This window comes from Stegostoma tigrinum, chromosome 1, assembly GCF_030684315.1.
Source record: "Stegostoma tigrinum isolate sSteTig4 chromosome 1, sSteTig4.hap1, whole genome shotgun sequence".
Classification (NCBI taxonomy): Eukaryota; Metazoa; Chordata; class Chondrichthyes; order Orectolobiformes; family Stegostomatidae; genus Stegostoma; species Stegostoma tigrinum.
This window is the reverse complement of record NC_081354.1, coordinates 106,209,181-106,227,202: the sequence shown is the minus strand read 5'-3', so window position 1 is coordinate 106,227,202 and position 18,022 is coordinate 106,209,181. Positions and strand designations below refer to the sequence as shown.

Genomic DNA, 18,022 nt, shown 5'->3' with positions numbered 1-18,022 from the left:
AATTTTGCTGCATGTTCATATGAAAAGAAAGGATACTTATTGACCTGTTGACACACAGGCTACAAAAGTTATTAGGCTATAGTTTCAATGCCTCTGGGACAAATGTAACAGATGTAGCAGAGGAGAAACTCTGAAATGGGGGGTAATGCTTTGCACAGAGGGAGGAGAGCTCTCAACACTCAGCATTAGCCATTCTGAGTTTTGAGGGAATACTTCACCTACTTTCACCTCAACAGCAGCAACAACTACGCCACTGGGTTTCATCAGACATGGTCAACAGAATTGTGCCACCTCAACTTTCGCCTGGCAGTCGGGAGGGGACAGCACTGCCATTATACATTAAGATCAGTTTGACTCTAAAATTCTACATGATCTGATTCTCCCAGGTGCAAAACAAAAAAGAATTTCCAATTTTATATTTATCGTTGCAACCAGGTACTGATGAGGGTGTCTGTGTATAAGCAAAGGTAAGATAATTTGTCTCTCTATAAGCAGAAGGAAATAGAATTAGTGGACAAGTGATTTCAGCATGTTAAAAGATAGGCAACGACAGCATCCATCTGAATTCAGGATCTTCAGAACAGAAACAAAGACAGAGGAACGTCAATGGGTTTCATTCTATTCATTGGTTGTCCCTCGATTCAGAGATCTATGACTGAACAGGTCCATACTCAACCTTGCCATAGTTCAGCAATTCAGACAGGATACTCCAAGAAAGAGTTGGATCTAGAGTGCAGAATTTGCTTCTTTATCTTCTCTCCTATGTGTCTGCCTTAGCATTAAAATTTAAGAATTGGAGAGTTACAGTTTCAAGCACTGTTTTTAATGATTGGTACAAAGCATGTCAAAGCATCAATGCGGCTGGGCTTCAATTTCAGATTGACTTTGAATTGTTTTCTTCCTTCTCCACTGGCCATTTGAGTGTCATTGAATCATAAAGTACAAAAGAGGTCATACAGCCTTATTGAGGCTGTACTGACTAAAGCGAAATACTACCTTTGCTAGGAACAAAAACAAAGTTGCCAGAAAAACTCAGCAGGTCTGGTAGCATCTGTGAAGGAGAAAACAGAGTTAACGTTTCAGGTCTGGTCAGTTCTGAGGAAGGGTCACTGGACCCGAAACGTTAACTCTGTTTTTACCTTCACAGATCTGTCGGACCTGCTGAGCTTTTCCAGCAACTTTGTCTTTGTTCCTGATTTGCAGCATCCGCAGCTCTTTTGGTTTTTATTTACTACCTATACTAGTCCCACTTTCCCACACTAGACCCATACCCTTGAATGCTATGACACTTCAAATGTTCATCCAAACACTTTTTAAAAGTTATGAGATTACCCACCTTAACTATCTTCCCAAGCAGTGCACTCCAAACCTTTACTACCCTCTGGGTGAAAAATCTTTCTCCTCAAATTCCCTCTAAAACTCCTACTTTTCACTTTAAAAGTGTGTCCCCTTGTTCTTGACCCTTCAACTAAAACAAATAGCTACTTCCTACGCAGAAAATAAAACAAAAGAACTGTGGATAAAAACTAAAAGAACGTGGATGTTGGAAATCAGTAACAAAAACAGAAGTTGCTGGAAAAGCTCAGCAGGTCTGGAAGCATCTGTGGAGAGAAATCAGAGTTAATGTTTCAGGTCCAGTGACCATCCCTCCTATCCATAACCCTCATTAACCTATGCACCTCTATCATGCCCCACCTCAACTTCCTCTACTCCAGAAACAACCTGAGCTCAACACTCTCTCTTCCTACTGAAAAGCTCCATACCACGCATCATCCTGGTGAATCTCCTTTGCACCCCCTTCAGTGTAAGCACACCCTTTGTATAGTTTGGTGACCAGAACTGTACTGTGGCCAAAGTTCTGTACAGCTCCAACATAACGTTCCTGCTCTTAAAAACTATGCCTCAACTGATAAAGTCAAGCATCATGTATGCCTTATTAACTACCCTGTTAACTGTCCTGCAGCCTTGTGAACAAGTATCCCAACATCTCTCTGTTCCTCTGAGCTTTCCATTGTCCTGCCATTCATTGAGTACTCCCTCATTTTATCAATTCTTCCACCTTACACTCACAAGTCTTAGATGAACCAAGAAATCCACTCTCTACTGGAGACCAGATGTGCAGCATTCAAGTCAAACAATCCAGATCGATAGAAGAGATCCAGGTATCACCTCCACAAAGCCAGCAGGGATGCCAAGAGGCAACACCAGACCAAGTTAGAGGCCCAAACCAACCAAACAGACTCCCATCACCTGTGGCAAGGACTAAACGACATTACAGGAGAAGCAGAGCAGCTTAGCAGACAAAAACATGCCCCGAGGCACTCAATGCTTTCTGAGCTCGGTTCAAGCAGAATGCCAGCAACATGATATTGGCCTGGAACCACCCATGCCCATTGTCACCTCTGTAGACATCAGATAGTCTTCCTGGGAGTCAACTCAAGGAAAATGACAGACCCCAGACAAGCACTTGGATGCTGTGCTGATCAACTGGTGGAGGTATTCAACGACATCTTCAACCTCTCCCTCGTAGTCCCCACCTGTTTCAAGAAGACCACCATAATCCCAGTATCTACGAAATCACATGCAACATGCCTTAATGACTCCCATCCAGTGGCTCTGGCCTCCATTATCGTGAAGTGCTTCGAGAGGCTAGTCATGGCCCACATCAAATCTAGTCTCCCAGCCTGTGTCAATTTGCTGACCAATGCCACAAGTCCACAGCTGACACCAATTGCCTGGCCGTGCATTCATCCCTGGAACATTTGGACAACAAGGACACCTATGTAAGACTCCTGCTTATCAACTACAGCTCCACCTTCAACACAATTATCCCCTCCAAACCGAATTCAAAACTCTGAGCCCTCTGCAACTGGATCTTCAGCTTTCTGACCCACAGACTGCAATTAGTGAAGGCAGACAACTGCACGTCCTCCAAAATAATGCTCAACACTAGCACTCCCTCCAAGGATGCGTCCTCAGCTCCTTACTGTGCTCCACGTCCATGCTGCTAAATTCCAAACGAGCGCCATCCGGAAGTTTGCTGTCAATACCACTGTGATTGGACAGGTATGTAACTACAAGAAGTCAGAATACAGAAAGGAGATACAGGACTCAGTGTCATGGAGCAGTGAGAACAACCCTCTCTCAACATTGGCAAAACTAAAGAATTGATCATTGACTTCCAAATAAAAAGAGAACATGCCCCCATCTGCATCAATGGAGCTGAGGCTGAGAGGGGGGACAGTGTCAAATTCCTCGGAGTGACAATAACAAACAACCTGGACTGGACTTTCCACGTAGATGCGATGGTCAAGAAGGCATAGCCATGTCTCTTTTTCCTCAGGTGGCTCAGGAAATTTTGCCATAATAACCCTCACCAACTTTTACAGATGCGCCATTGAAAGCATATTGTCCAGATGCAGAATGGCCTCAAATTGCAACTGCTCTGACCACGACCTTAAGAAACTACAGAAGGTTATGTGCACAGCCGAGACCATCACAGAGGCCAACCTTCCATCCATGAACTCTATTTACAAGGTTCATTGCCGTGGAAAGGCTGCCAATATCACTAAAGACGCATCACACACCGGCAATGCTTTAACAGAACCTTGAACACATGGACGAACGAGTTCAAGAACAGCTTCTTCCCAGCTGTTATTAGACCGAAGAATGGACTCTCTAACTTCAAATAATGCTGCTCTTGCTGATGTTGATCTTGCCTTGGGCACGCCCTGTGCGATGTAACCTCTCAGTTTTTTTTAATTTCACCCTATGATCTGTATGTCCTTACTTACAATGATTTGCCTGTTTCATAGAATCATAGAATTACCTAGTGTGGAACCAGGCCCTTCAGCCCAACAAGTCCACACCGACCCGCAGAGCCTCGCACCCTGGCCCACACGCCTATAACTCACCTAATCTACACATTCCTGAACGCTATGGGCAATTTAGCCTGGCCAATCTAACTAGCCTGCACATCTTTGGACAGTGGAAGGAAACCCTGTACTGTTCAAACAAAACTTTTCAGTGTACTTAGGTACACATGACAATAAATAAATGAAGTCACAGAGATGTACAGCATGGAAACAGAATCTTGGGTCCAAGTCATCCATGCCAACCAATATCCTAAATTAATCTAGTCCCATTTGCAACAATTTTGCCCATGTCCCTCTAAACCGTTCCTATTCATAAACCCATCCAGGTGTCTTTTAAAAGTTTCTCTGGGAGCTTATTCCATACTCATACCACCCTCTTTGAAAAAGTTGCCCCTCAGGTCCCTTTTATATCTTTCTCCTCACCTTAAACCTATGTCCTGTAATTCTGGATTCCCCTACCCTGGGGAAAAGGCATTGGCCGCTCACTCTATCTATTCCCCTCATGATGTTATAAACTTCTATAAGTTCATCCCTCAGCCTCCGACGTTCCAGGGAAAATAGCCCCAGCCTATTCAGCTTCTCCCATTAGCTCAAACACTCCAATTCTGGCAACATCCTTGTAAATCTGTTCTGAACCCTTTCAAGCTTCACAATACCCTTCCTATAGCAGGCAGACCAAAATTGAATGCAATATTCTAAAGCAGCATGTCCTGTACAGTGGCAACATGACCTCCCAACTCCTGTACTCAATGCACTGACCAATAAAAGAAAGCACACCAAACACCTTCTTCACATCCAGCAACAGGCAGTGTTATTTTAAGCAGAATTAAAGAAAATGTTTAGTCCATTAAATGCAGTTAGTGTGGTCTGGAACTCCCCGTTGGCAGTGCATTCTACCCTGACATCTAGAAAAGCAAGTTCATTGTTGTCTTCCTCTTCTCTGGTAAATTTAATCCTGGTGAAAACATTGTTGATGAGATGGTCTACCTCTTCTAACTTGGTGCGTTTAATAATGACAATCCATGTATCAGATCCACAGTTTTGCCTGCATGATGGGGAGGGTAGTGCATTCCTGTCTTTGCTTGGCTGCCTCCGCAGTAAGATGAGCAGCCCCATAGGTGTGCCACTGATTTGTTTGTATATTTGGCTGTTAAAGATGAAGTGTGTGGTGAGGTGTGCTGATGGGACTGTTTGGAATCGGCATTTCTGCTGATTTAATTTTCATGTGGTCTGTCTTCGTTATTTGTCCTGCATGTTTTAGTCTCCTCAGCGTTTGGGTGATCCTGTTTACTCGCTTCAGTGTTGGGTCTATCTCCACCTATTGGTAAGTGTGTGTATCTGCAAGCAGTGCCTGTGCTTTCTCGATGTAGTCCGATTTGTTCACCCCCCCGTTTCTACCAACTACCCAAAGTACACAAACCAGACAGCCCCGCCAGACTCATTGTGTTCCTACCCGTACACCTACATACAAACAGGCCAAGGACCTATAACAGAGACTGAACCACCTGGTCAATAGATCACCCGACTCCAGACATTCAACCCAGGAATTCCTTAACAGCCTCAAGAACATTAAAATCAGCAATGATGAGATTACAGTATCCTTTGACATCACAGCATTATTCATGTCCATTGACATACCACTAGACAAAGAAACGCTTGCCACATTACCAAATGCAAGGTAAAAATCCCTGACTGCAAATAGCTCCATCAGCAAGGACAACACACTCAGACTACTTGGCCTGTGCCTCACCACACATTCCATCCTTAATGGCCAAGTATACAAATAAATCAATGACATGCCAATGGGGTCACCCATCTCAGAACTTATTGCAGAAGCAGTCATGTGAAGACTGGGATGCATTAAAGCCCCCCCACCCGCCATACAGACAAAACTCTGGATCCAATACATTGACAACGCGGTTGTCATCATCAAACACACCAAGTTAGAAGAGGCAGACCATATCATCCACAACATTTTCACCAGGATCAAATTTATGAGAGAAGAGGAAGACAACCATCAACTTCTGTTTCTAAATGTCAGGGTAGAATGAATGACTAACGGGGAGTTCCAAACCGAAGAAAAGCAACCCAGGCTGACCAAATCTTCAATTTCCACAGCCATCGCCCCAATGTCCACAAACAAAGCTTAGTTAGGACACTATTCAAATGGGCTACAACTGACTGCAACATACCAGAGCTATGCAGGAAGTAGGAAGAGGACCTATATAAGGTCTTTGCTAACAACGGATAGTCCTACAACTTCATCTGCAAGTGCCTACAAGAAAGTCAATGCCAAAAGGACACAGTACACCCCAATACACTGGCCACACTACTCTATATCAAGAACATAACCGAACTGACAAGACTCCTGCAATTACTAGGAATCACGGTGGCGCACAAAACCACAGCCACACTACAACAAACACTCACAAGGACCAAAGAACCCATATCCATGACATGCAGAACCAACGCAGTTTACAAAATACCTTGCAGTGACTGCAGTAAACATTACGTCGGCCAAACCAGAAGGAAACTAACCATCAGGATACACTAGCACCAGCTAGCAGCAAAACAACACAAATTTTCCCTCATCTTAGTGCATTTGGACAATGAAGGCCATCAATTTAACTGGGACAACATGACCATCCTCACTCAAGACAACCACAAACATGCACAGGAATTCCTACAGGCAGGGCATAAAGCAATCAACAAATATGTGGAATTAGACCCCTTTTACAAACCCATGCAGACCAGGACCAGAAATGACACAACCCATCAGGCCGGATCATGTAAATACCAAGCAGAGTAGAACAACATCGGTTCATTGGAGGCCACACTGATGAGTTTATCTAGCATATGATTAAACATCTGCACGATGACTAGCAAGCCAACAACCTCAAGGCTACAAAAAGAAAGTTGCTGGAAAGGCTCAGCAGGCCTGGCAGCATCTGTGGAGGAGAAAATAGTTTACTTTTTGGGTCCGGTGACACTTCCTCGGAACCTCAAAGCATCTGGATGGGTTTATGAACAGGAAGGGTTTAGACGGCTATGGGCCAAATACTGGCAAATGGGACTAGATTGATTGAGGATATCTGGGCAGCACAGACGAATTGGTCTGAAGGTTCTGTTTCCATACGGTACACCTCATTGACTTTATAAGTCTATGGGACCCAAATATAGAGTACAGAACATGGATATTTGGTCATTCTGTACCACTGCTTTTCCACAACTCACTTGACTTTAATTCCACTCTGCTCACATTCTCCTTACCCCTCAGTACATGTATTTTTCAAGAACTAATTGTCTTCGCAAACAGTTTTATGGATGGTCTTTCAAAAATATTAAGTGGTGGAGAATTCCACATTTTAAATGTGTAAAGACTATTTTTATTAACTTTGCATTGTCACACTTAGTACTGAGTGGGAAAGTTTTGGGACAACTATGGGCTGATCTGTAATTCTTCTGTATAACCTATTTATTGTGTCCTCCCCCCACCACATTGCCATCTTCCTGAGATAACAAAGTGTAGAGCTGGATGAACACAGCAAGCCTAGAGGGTCTAGGGCCCAAAACGTCAGCCTTCCTGCTCCTCTGATGCTGCTTGGCCTGCTGTGTTCATCCAGCTCTACACCTTGTTATCTCAGATTCTTCAGCATCTGCAGTTCCTACTGTCTCTGAAACCATCTTCCTGACTTGTGGACTATTTGCCATACTCCAGTTAACATGCATGTGAAAGGAAATGATAGCCTTCCCTACAATGGTTGCAGTATTTGGTTGCAAATGATAATACAGCAGTTATTAACTGGAGACATTCCCCTTATTCATCTGAAAGGAGGCAGCAGCATTAAAGTTAGGGTCTCTTAAGCACCAGTAGCTGTATCACTCTGATGTTTTAGGTTTGAATAGACATCCACGCACCAGATTGAAAATTCTACAGCCAATCCACTGATGAACTTAACTTACTGATGCTTATGCAAATCTGTTCAGTTCCAGATTTGGGCCTGAGCTTGTAGTTTTGATTAGTGGCATTACTTCCATCACAAGGCATCTGTCTTTGATGCCATCTTATCTACCCACATGTTGTCTTTGTTCTTCATCTGATTACATGATACCCTGTAATAGGGGTCACTGAAAGCAAACTCCAACTCTTGCAATGATGGCAGGGGGTTATAAATAATGTGTAACTTTGTTTTCATACCTGAGAAGCAAGAAAAGCTCAACAGTCTTTAATGCACATATTGAATGGTCAAGCTTAGCACTAATTGTAATGAGTTGGAAAACATGGAAATTGTGGGCTTCCTCATTATATCCTGATTTAAATAAAGTTTCGTAGCCTAGTGAAGCTATCAGAAAATACTCCTGGCAGAAAACCAGGTCTGAAATCTTGTTTGCTACAGGAATTAAAGAAGGAGCTAGATATCATTATCTTGTTATTTTTTAGTCCACATTTTGTCAGTTCTACCAACATTAAAAGATTTTGGCAACACAAATCTCTCTCATTTTGTTACCTGCTTATTACCATTTATAGTGAATCAAAATGGATTTGATCAAATAAATTGCAGAGAAATACAAGTTAACGAGAGAAGATTTTCTAGTTCTGTTTCAAGACAGATCATTTTACCAGAGATAAGCTACATAACTGAAGGGGTCATAGTTTAAAACTAAGATCTGCCCATTGAAGGCAGAGATGAGGATCCTCTAAGAGTGCTGAGTATCTTTGCAATTCCCTTGCTGAAAGGATGTGGATACAGATTCTTTAAATTTTTTAAAGGTAAAAGTAGCTAAGATTCTTGGTTAATAAAGGGATGAAAGTTTATTAGAGATATGCAGAAATGTAGAGTCAAGATTAAAATCAGATCAGCCATTATCTCACTGAATGATGGAGCACGCTTGAAAGACTGATTGGCCTGCTGTTGTTTGTTGTTACAGTTTGATCTCTAACCTGTACTGATTTGATCAAACGTTAGCTGGAGACAATTAGAAAACAGTTCAAGTATTTTCCGGGTCTCCTGAGATGAGAGTTGACAGCTAGGGAACCCCCTATCAAAAACTTATTGATTAACCCACATGAACAGTTGTTAATTTAGGTACCATAAGTCTGCATACCAACATACCAACATGTCTGCACACTTTAACAGAGGCAGACAGCATGAGGTGGAAAATATCGATGTTTTTCTTATTCTACAAAATATTATTATCATGCACCATGAATCCCGTACCTATTAGCCAAAAGGCAACGCGGTTAACCACAGAAGGCCAAAAGGATAACATCACACCAAGTGCCATGGCAGTCAAAATCAGACCTCTGGAAGAAGGAAAAAGCTTTTTTATTAATTTGCACAACTCTGAATCCACAGTTTGCAGACATTCTTACACTAATAAAGGCCCTGATTTTGATTCCCTTGTTTAGACGTGGGAGAAATCCTGGTTCCGCAATCCCAGTGTTGAAGCATGGCCATACACTTTGGATTTCTGGTCTGCGCTGGAGGTCTACATTGCGCAGCTGAGGTAAGGCTGACAGGCTGCCTTGTTCTCAAGGTGGGCTGGATGGAAAGCCTGCTGGAGGACCAAGGCATGATGTGCAAAGTCCAAAAAAAAGACAAAAAACAGAAAACATCCTTTGTTCTCTAACCCTCTTGTTCTCTATGTCAACCTATATCCCTGCAGCTATCCCCTCAGTTCCTTACACTTTTATGCCACCGTATGTCCATCTATCCAACCTCCTTGATCTGTCATACATACAATGTCAATGTCAACTTATTCCCCTGTACCCACCTCTCATGCCCCATTATAGCAGTATTAATTTGAGGTGGCTCGGTGGTTAGCACTGCAGCCTCACAGGGCTAGGGACCCGGGTTCGATTCCAGCCTCCGGTAACTGTCTGCGTGGAGCTTGCACATTCTCCCCATGTCTGCGTGGGTTTCCTCTGGGTGCTCCGGTTTCCTCCCACAGTCCAAAGATGTGCAGGCTAGGTGGATCGGCCATGCTAAATTGCCCATAGTGTTCAGGGGTGTGTGGGTTATAGGAGGGATGGGTCTGGGTGGGATGCTCTAAGGGGCGGTGTGGATATGTTGGGCTGAAGGGTCTGTTTTCACACTGAAGAGAATCGAATCTAATCTAAACTCTAACCTTACGTGGGATACAGTCGACACTGGATAGGCTAACATTTGTTGCCCACATCTGAATTGTCTTTGTACTGATTGTCTCTCATTTCAGAGGACAATTAAGTGTCAACTACAATGCTCTGGCATCTCATGTAGGCCAGATTGGGCAAGCATAATAGATTATCTTTCCTAAAGGACATTAGCGAACCAGATGGGTTTTTGAAATAATCAGCAATGGTTGCCAATCATTTAGCTTTCTAACCCTATGCCATACCAAGCCCAAGTCTCACTGTACCTCGCATGTAATATGCCTCAATCATGTCTGTGGTATGGTTCCTAAGTCAAATCATCTCCTACCCACCATCCTTTGCCCTTCTCTTTTCAAGCCAACTGACCTATTAGCAGAAGCGTTAATCAGGCGACATCAGGACAGAAAATAAAGTTATCAGTATAATATCAATGTCACAAAATATAATATCCATCTACAAAAACACACGCATTAATAGAAAATAAACATCTAATGCAGTCAATGCAGCGAAATTGCAAGAACAAATTGCTCATCAAAACAAACATTTTGCTTCAGTGTTGACTAACTTATCAAAAACCAACATTTTACTTGTGGCTAATACCTTACATCAACAAGCATTTTCTCAAGTAGTAAAAGCATTAAATCAATAAAAAAAACTTTCATTCAAGAGCAGTTGGAACTGTCCACCAATAGCACCCCATCAGTGCTTTTGTGAAAGTGATAGTTTGGAAAATCAGTCATGCATGTTTTGTAGAACCAGGCACACTCAAATAACTAACTTTTTTTCAACTGCACACTATTTTAGATAGTCTTCTTGATAACAATGCAAGTCTCAGTGGGTTTATGCAAATTTTATTCACAGACGTTCCTATTTACAATTCCAAAGCATGTTGAACATCTCCCGAAGGAGTCCCAGGATCAGATCTTACCTCTTCTAAAGGTGAGAAACATGAAACAATCTTCCAGCATTCATCATTCACCTCACACACTACTCCACATTCCACCAAAGCAACATACATAACCTCATATCCTCTGCCTTTCATGCATGGTCCCTCAAAACTGGGGCAGGAACAGAAATCATGCATCCCATTGCCAATCTTGGCCTGGGCCTCCAGCCCCAACCCACTGATTGGCACAACAAATCCACCCTTTACCTGAGCACAGCACCCTACGCCTATCTGATACAGCGATTCCAGCCCCAACTCGAAAACAGGTTACCTATACTTCGAGTCTGGATAGCTGATGGTCCCCTACCCAAACCAACCCTTCTGCAAGATTAGTTCCTACTTTACTGATCACTCTTTCCCCCTTCACATATGTTCATCTTTGAAATCCTTATGAGTACTGCTTGAATTACACTCAAGAGGCTCAACAACATCTAAGACAAGCAGCCCACTTGATTTGAACCCCTTCTCACACCTTCAGTGTTTTCTCTATTCACTATTAATGCACAGTAGCATCAGCCTGCACTGTATACAAGGTGCACTGCAACAACTCACCAAGATTCCTTAAGACAGCAATCCTCAAACCTGTAACCTGTACCACCTGGAAAGCCAAGGGCAGCAGATACATGAGAACATCACTCCCTGAAAATACCCTTCCAAAATTATACCCCATCCTGAGGTGGATCTATATTGCTGTTTGTTCAATGCCTTTGGGTCAGAATCCTGGAACTTCCTTCCTAACAAGATTGTGAATGATCCTACACCACATGGGCCGCAACAGTTCAAGAAAGCAGAACACTGTCAGGCAAAGGCAATTAGGGGTGCCATTAAGCCTGGCCTTGCCAGCAATGCTCACATCACTGGAATAAACTTTGAAAATCCAAAAGGTCCATGCACCTGGTTAAAAAAATGGGTCTATTACTTAAATTTCTATATCCCAGACAGCATTTTATTGAGAACTTTCATTCATAACTTTTTATAATCATTTACAATGAATGTCCACAAATCTACCATGTTGGTGACATCATTAAAATGGGAATGATAGGAACAACGAAATATTGCCTCAAGCATCCCTTTCCCATGGTGAAAGGTGTCATCCACATAACGTACACATAGTTTTGGTTGGATTAGCAGAAGAGCCATACTTCAAAGTCTCTTCATCACCGCTTCAGCTATTAGTCCAGAGATAGGTGATCCCATGGACGTCCAATTGATCTGTTCATATATTTGGCCGTTAAAGGTGAAGTGGGTGGTGAGGCATAGGTGCAGTAGCTTCAGCATGTTATCTGTGGAGATGGTGTCACTGGGATCTTGTTCTTGTTTTAGTAGGCTGTCATTGTTTCTTTTGCTGGTGGTATGTCTATCAATGTGAATAGGACAGTAATGTCAAACGATACCACGCTCTCATCGTCATCTACTCTTATGTCCTTGATGGAATTGAGAATCTTTTGGGTTTAGTGGCTCTAATCCAGCCAAAACTTTGGATACGTTATGTGGTCGACAACTTTGTCATCATTAAACAGACCAAACTGGAAGAGACACACAAACTAATAAACTACATCCTCATTGGGATCAGATTCACCAGAGAAGAGAAGAAGAACAAACAGCTCCATTCCTGGTCGTCATGGCAGAGCACGGGACCAATGGGGAATTCCTAACAAAGGTACACAGGAAAGCCACACACACTGACTAAGTACTGAATTTCAACAACAACCACCTTAACACACACAAAAGAAATTGCGTGAGAATATTATTTAAACAGGCAACAACACACTGCAGTAGCACAGAGCTATGCCAAGAAGAAGTGTACCTCTTCCAGGGTTTCAAAGACAATGGATACCTGAAAAACTGGGTCGGAAGATGCCTTTTCACGAACGACGCCAGGAAGATGCTACATGCCCCGACACACTCATCACGCAACCTTATATCAGGAACACATCTGAACTGACCACAAGTCTCCTACAACCACTGGGTATCAGAGTAGCACACAAACCCACATCAAAGCTACACCAACTGCTCACCCGAACTAAAGACCCACCACCCACAATGGACCAGAACAATGTCATAAACAAGATTCCCTGCAGAGGCTATAATAAACACTACATCAGACAAACGGGAAGGAAATTAACAACAAGGGTACCGGAACGTCAACTGGCTATAAAAAGACATGACCAATACTCACTCATCTCTAAGCACATCAAAAAGGAGAACCACCAATTCAAATGGGACAACGCCAAGATCCTGGGACAAGCAAAGCAAAGACAAGCATGGGAATTCTAGGAGCCTGGCATTCCACTAAGAAAGCCATCAACAAACACTTAGAGCTCAACCCCATACGCTCCACTGCAAAGGAAAACTGGAAGTGAGGTAATCCAGCTCAACAGATTCCAGAGTTTAAATAACAGGCGGGAAAACATAACGGCACTTAATCAGAGGCTGCACTGATGATGTTATCCAGCAGGGTAATGAAACATCTGTGGAACAACAATGAACCAGCTCAGCGAGCCAACCAACCACAATATGAAATTAATATGTTCACTAGAACATCAGAATAGATAACAACAAAATGTCTGACATCTATTTCAGGCAAACAGCATCTTTCTATAACTTTCCGTATTTTGATTTTATTTCTAGAGTTCACAATTTCTGTTTCTACGGAGTACAATACTAGAAATGAGACCCCAAAAATCTAATTATGTCACATCCTTTTCTCAGCTGCTAATCCACTGTCATGTCTCCAATATGGCAGCAAGGAAACACATGCTTATAATGAGTTGAAAGCACTTGCCTACCCTATTGGCACCGGCAAGATAATATCCATCCTGGGCCTGCACACACAAAAATAAAATAAAAGACCATCGCCTGCTATAATACTGGTTTGACCTGAAGCAGCAAATACCAATTGCAACAACATATACATATTAATTAAGACAGTTAAGGCTGGATAGGCTGGGACTTTTTTCACTGGAGCGTAGCAAGTTGAGAGGTGACCTGATATAAAATAATGAGAGATATACATAGAGTTAATGGTAGTCATCTTTTTTCTAGAATGCGGGATTTCAAAACTACGGGACACATTAAGGTGAGAGGAGAGAAGCTTAAAAAAGACGTAAGAGGCAGATTTTTTTTACACAGAGGGTAGTTCACATGTGGAATGAACTTCTTGAGGAAGTGGTGAATACGGATACAATTACAACATTTAAAAGACATTTGGATAGATATATGAATAGGAAAGGTTTGGAGGGAAATGACCAGGAGCAGGCAGGTGAGACGAGTTTAGTTTGAGATTAAGTTCAACATGGACTGGTTTGGACCAAAGGGTCTGTTTCTATGCTGTATGGCTCTATATTAGGCCATGTGGCCCATCAAGCTTACTCCACCTTTCAATAAGATCTAGGCAGAGCAGTCTGAGTTACAAATTCCACATTCCAATTTATTACCGATAACCTTTGATTTCCTGCGTAACAAGAATCCATCTATCTTCAACTTAGAAATATTCACAAACACTGTCTCCACTGCCTTCTGATGCAGAGTTCCAAAGTCACACAACTTTCTAAGAGGAAGAGAAACCTCATCTCTGTCCTAAGTCCCTAACTTTAAAACAGTGCTCCCTAGTTCTGCACTCACCCACAACAGCAAACATCCTTTCCACATTAACCTTGTAAAGATAATTCAGGATTTTGCAAAGCTCAATCACATCAACCCTCAATCTCCTGAACTCATAAGACAACCCACCACTTCCAGGTATCAATCTAATAAACCTTCTTTGAAAGGCCCCCAATGCATTTACATCCCTCCTTCAATGAAAAACTGTAGAGAGTTTGAAATGTGGTCTTACCAATGCCTTGTCTAACTGAAACATAACATCATTACATTTAACTTTAACTCCTTTCATGATAAAGGCTCACAATTCATTCGCTTTCCTGATCATGTGATGTACCTGCCTACTAACTCTTGTGATTCATGCACTAAAACACCTAAATCCTTCTGTACCTCAGAATTATGCAGTTGTTGCCCACTTAACTAATATTTGTTCTTTTTCTTCCTGTCAAAGTAAATGATTTCATACTTTCCCACATTACACCCCATCTGTCAGATTTTTGCCCAATCGCTCAACCTATCTATATTGGTCTACATTCTTGTTATGTTAGCCGCACAGCAAATTTCCCTAGCTGTCTTTGTGTTCAGTGCAAATTTAGCCACCAGCCCTTCAATCCCATTATCTAAATCTTGGAATAAACTGTAAAAAGCTGAGGGTCCCACTTATCACAAGTTGTCAATCTGAAATAGACCCATTTATACATAGGCTATACCTTCTGCCAGCCAACCAATCTTCTATCCAAGCTAGTATGTTATCCGTCTATATCATGAAGTCCTTTGTGCAATTATGTGGAGTGCTATCAAAGTGCTAATTAAGGTTCTGGAAGCCACTGTATGCCCACTTCAGTGGTCACAAATTGGATCTCTCTTAGACACCTATACCACAACTCTCCCAATTCCTGGCCAATGTTATCTTCTGTTTCAGTTGCTCCCCTCAGGAGAATTCTTGCTCTGGTCTGGTGTTCACTGGCATCCCGGTAACGTTTACAAGATTTAACCAACAACTACTAATGGTAATATGCATCAATTCCAAAGCCTCGGGAATTAACATCCACAGCTGACTGGTTCCTAGCGTCAAGAAACTTGTTTCCATACATTTGTGTGCCCTCGGGTATATCCATTCAGACCAAGGACAAAAAAATTAAGATGTGAACAATCATAATCACAAAATGCAAAACTTAACTTCTTCCAGGGCTCAAGACTCTCTTGAAATGGTGATAAACAAGCAGTTAATGATTGTGTCATATAATCCATAATCTTGATAAATTAATCAGAACCAAGTTGGTACATCAATGGGATATTCCCCTTGCAAGAAAACAAATTTTTGCTGATATTAGTTGTATGACTTAAGACCTAAATTTCCATGTAAAATGTTACTTGCCCATAAGGATTAGGATCTGGTCCAGCATTTGGGTGACCACTCACAGCCCATCGAGAGACGAGTGAGACTTCACCAAATATCCACTGTGTGAGGAATAACAAACTCCCAAATGCTGCTCCACTGACAAACCAACTGCGCTCAGCACTAGGCTCTGTCTTCTTCTCTGTAGATTTCATTTCTTCTTCTTCCTGTGGAAGCCTTTGAAAATCTGACAGAAAATGCAATGAATTGATTTTATTTTTCAGTCATTGATTGTATAGCCTATCATAATCGATCATGACCAGTAATTCAGACTTATCAGTTAGCCTCAAAGGTTCCAGAACAGCTTAAGCAAAGTCGATTTAGTCACTTGAGTATGTTGACAAACACAAATTATAAAAGGCAGAGTAGGGCCAGTGTGGCAGTTGAGGGGGCGTGTAGGGAAATGCGTTTGATCAAACTAGTGGTAAGTGTAGGCTAATTTACAAATAATGAAAATTTCATTATTTTAATAAATAAAGTTATGGAGGATATACTTAACAAATATGCTAAAACAACACTTCATAACTGCCATTGAAGTAATCCATTAACAGCACAATGGAAATACTTAAGGAGAAAGTACTTGTGGTCAGTTGTGGCTAAATTCTCATTTTTGGCTGTATCTTAAAAGCTGAGACCACAAACAGTGGTAAGGAGGTTTCTCACATGAGGATGCCAGGTGACTCAGCTTTTACTGTTGCTATTTTCAAGATTTAGAACACGTTCCTGTCTTTCCAGTCGAGGATTGTGCATGGATGCACCATAGAAAGAATTAAAAATAATCATAAATATTGCTTTTATACAGCATCTTCGACATTCACGAGAAAACCCAAAATACTCCACAGCCAGTTGGATACTTTTGAAGTAAAATCACTGTTGCATTGTAGGAACTGCAGCAGCCAATTTGCATTCAACTCATTTCAACAAACAACGAGAATTTTTTAAAAATATTGTAATTATGTTTGATGAGGACTAAATATTGGTCAGGACGATGGAAGATGACCTTGCACCCCAATATTCACTTTCCCATACTGCGTATGATCCTACACAAATGACACAACATTTGACAATACAGTCATCAACAGTACTGCACAGCCAGGCTGTGTTATGCACTCATATCTTCAATATGCAAATTGATCCCATGACCTCCTAACTGTAGCCAAGGAAGAGGATTAATGCTAAATAAAGCAACTACCTATTATGTATCAACAACCCTGATTACATTTCCAGATTACATTTCAAAATGTCTTGAATATTCCTCTATCATTAAAACGCTTTTAGAAAACACATTCTAAAAGTATCTAAATGCACTTGCGTGTATAGAACGCACTGTGAAAGCCCATTTACAGTAGTTACACAACATTAGGTTACAGAAACAGTAGAACCTCCTGTAAACTGATGCAGTGCCCTGCCAAGCATTTCTACACAAAAGCATTTAGGCTTTTTAAAGCACTAAATTAACTGAATTCTATTGAACAGGGAAGATAATCTGTATAAAACAAAATATAAATAAATTTGCATGCATCTTTTGTTCAGTAATATCCATGAGCTCTCTGCAATCCACACCCTTATCGTTAAATATTTATATGATTCAGGACTGATAAAAGCTAGTCTCCAAGTATTCAGTCTTTCTTCTGGCAGAATGGGACAGCGAATGTAACCAATCTAATTATACTAAAAACAGCATGTTCTGCAGCATTTTATTTTCAGTTCAGATATCCAGCTTTGCAAAACTGGTTTTAACTTTATGTAGAATGTCAATATCAGTTTCATTTAAAGTACTTCCTTTTATCTACGAATTAAACTTGTAACATTTAGTGAAACACGAAAACGTTTTCCCATTAATGTTCCCCATCATCTCTTCCCCACCATTTTTTAAAATAACGTTTGTGTGTTTTTCTCATCATCAATCTCCTAACATTCCATCTCATCCATGATTTCCAGTGATACATAAAGCAGTAGTACCTACTGCCTTATTTTTCCAGCCCCATCAAGAAAAAGCAACAACATTTAATCTACTGCTTTAACTGACCCTACTACAATCGCTTCCACGCCCAACGTCTCAAATGCCA

At 41.5% G+C, this 18,022-nt stretch overlaps 1 protein-coding gene across 5 annotated transcripts in view; it reads right to left on the bottom strand.

The window, feature by feature from the left end:
- Positions 1–18,022, bottom strand: part of LOC125457863 (PGAP2-interacting protein-like) — a 123,328-nt gene that overhangs the window by 53,894 nt on the left and 51,412 nt on the right. For all 5 annotated transcript variants that reach the window (XM_048542573.2, XM_048542601.2, XM_048542609.2 and 2 more), the window contains 2 exons: positions 15,933–16,140; positions 9,095–9,180 (listed from right to left, as the gene is read on the bottom strand). In XM_048542573.2, coding sequence (XP_048398530.1) covers positions 9,095–9,180; positions 15,933–16,140 — 294 coding nt within the window. The remainder of the gene's footprint in view (positions 1–9,094; positions 9,181–15,932; positions 16,141–18,022) is intronic.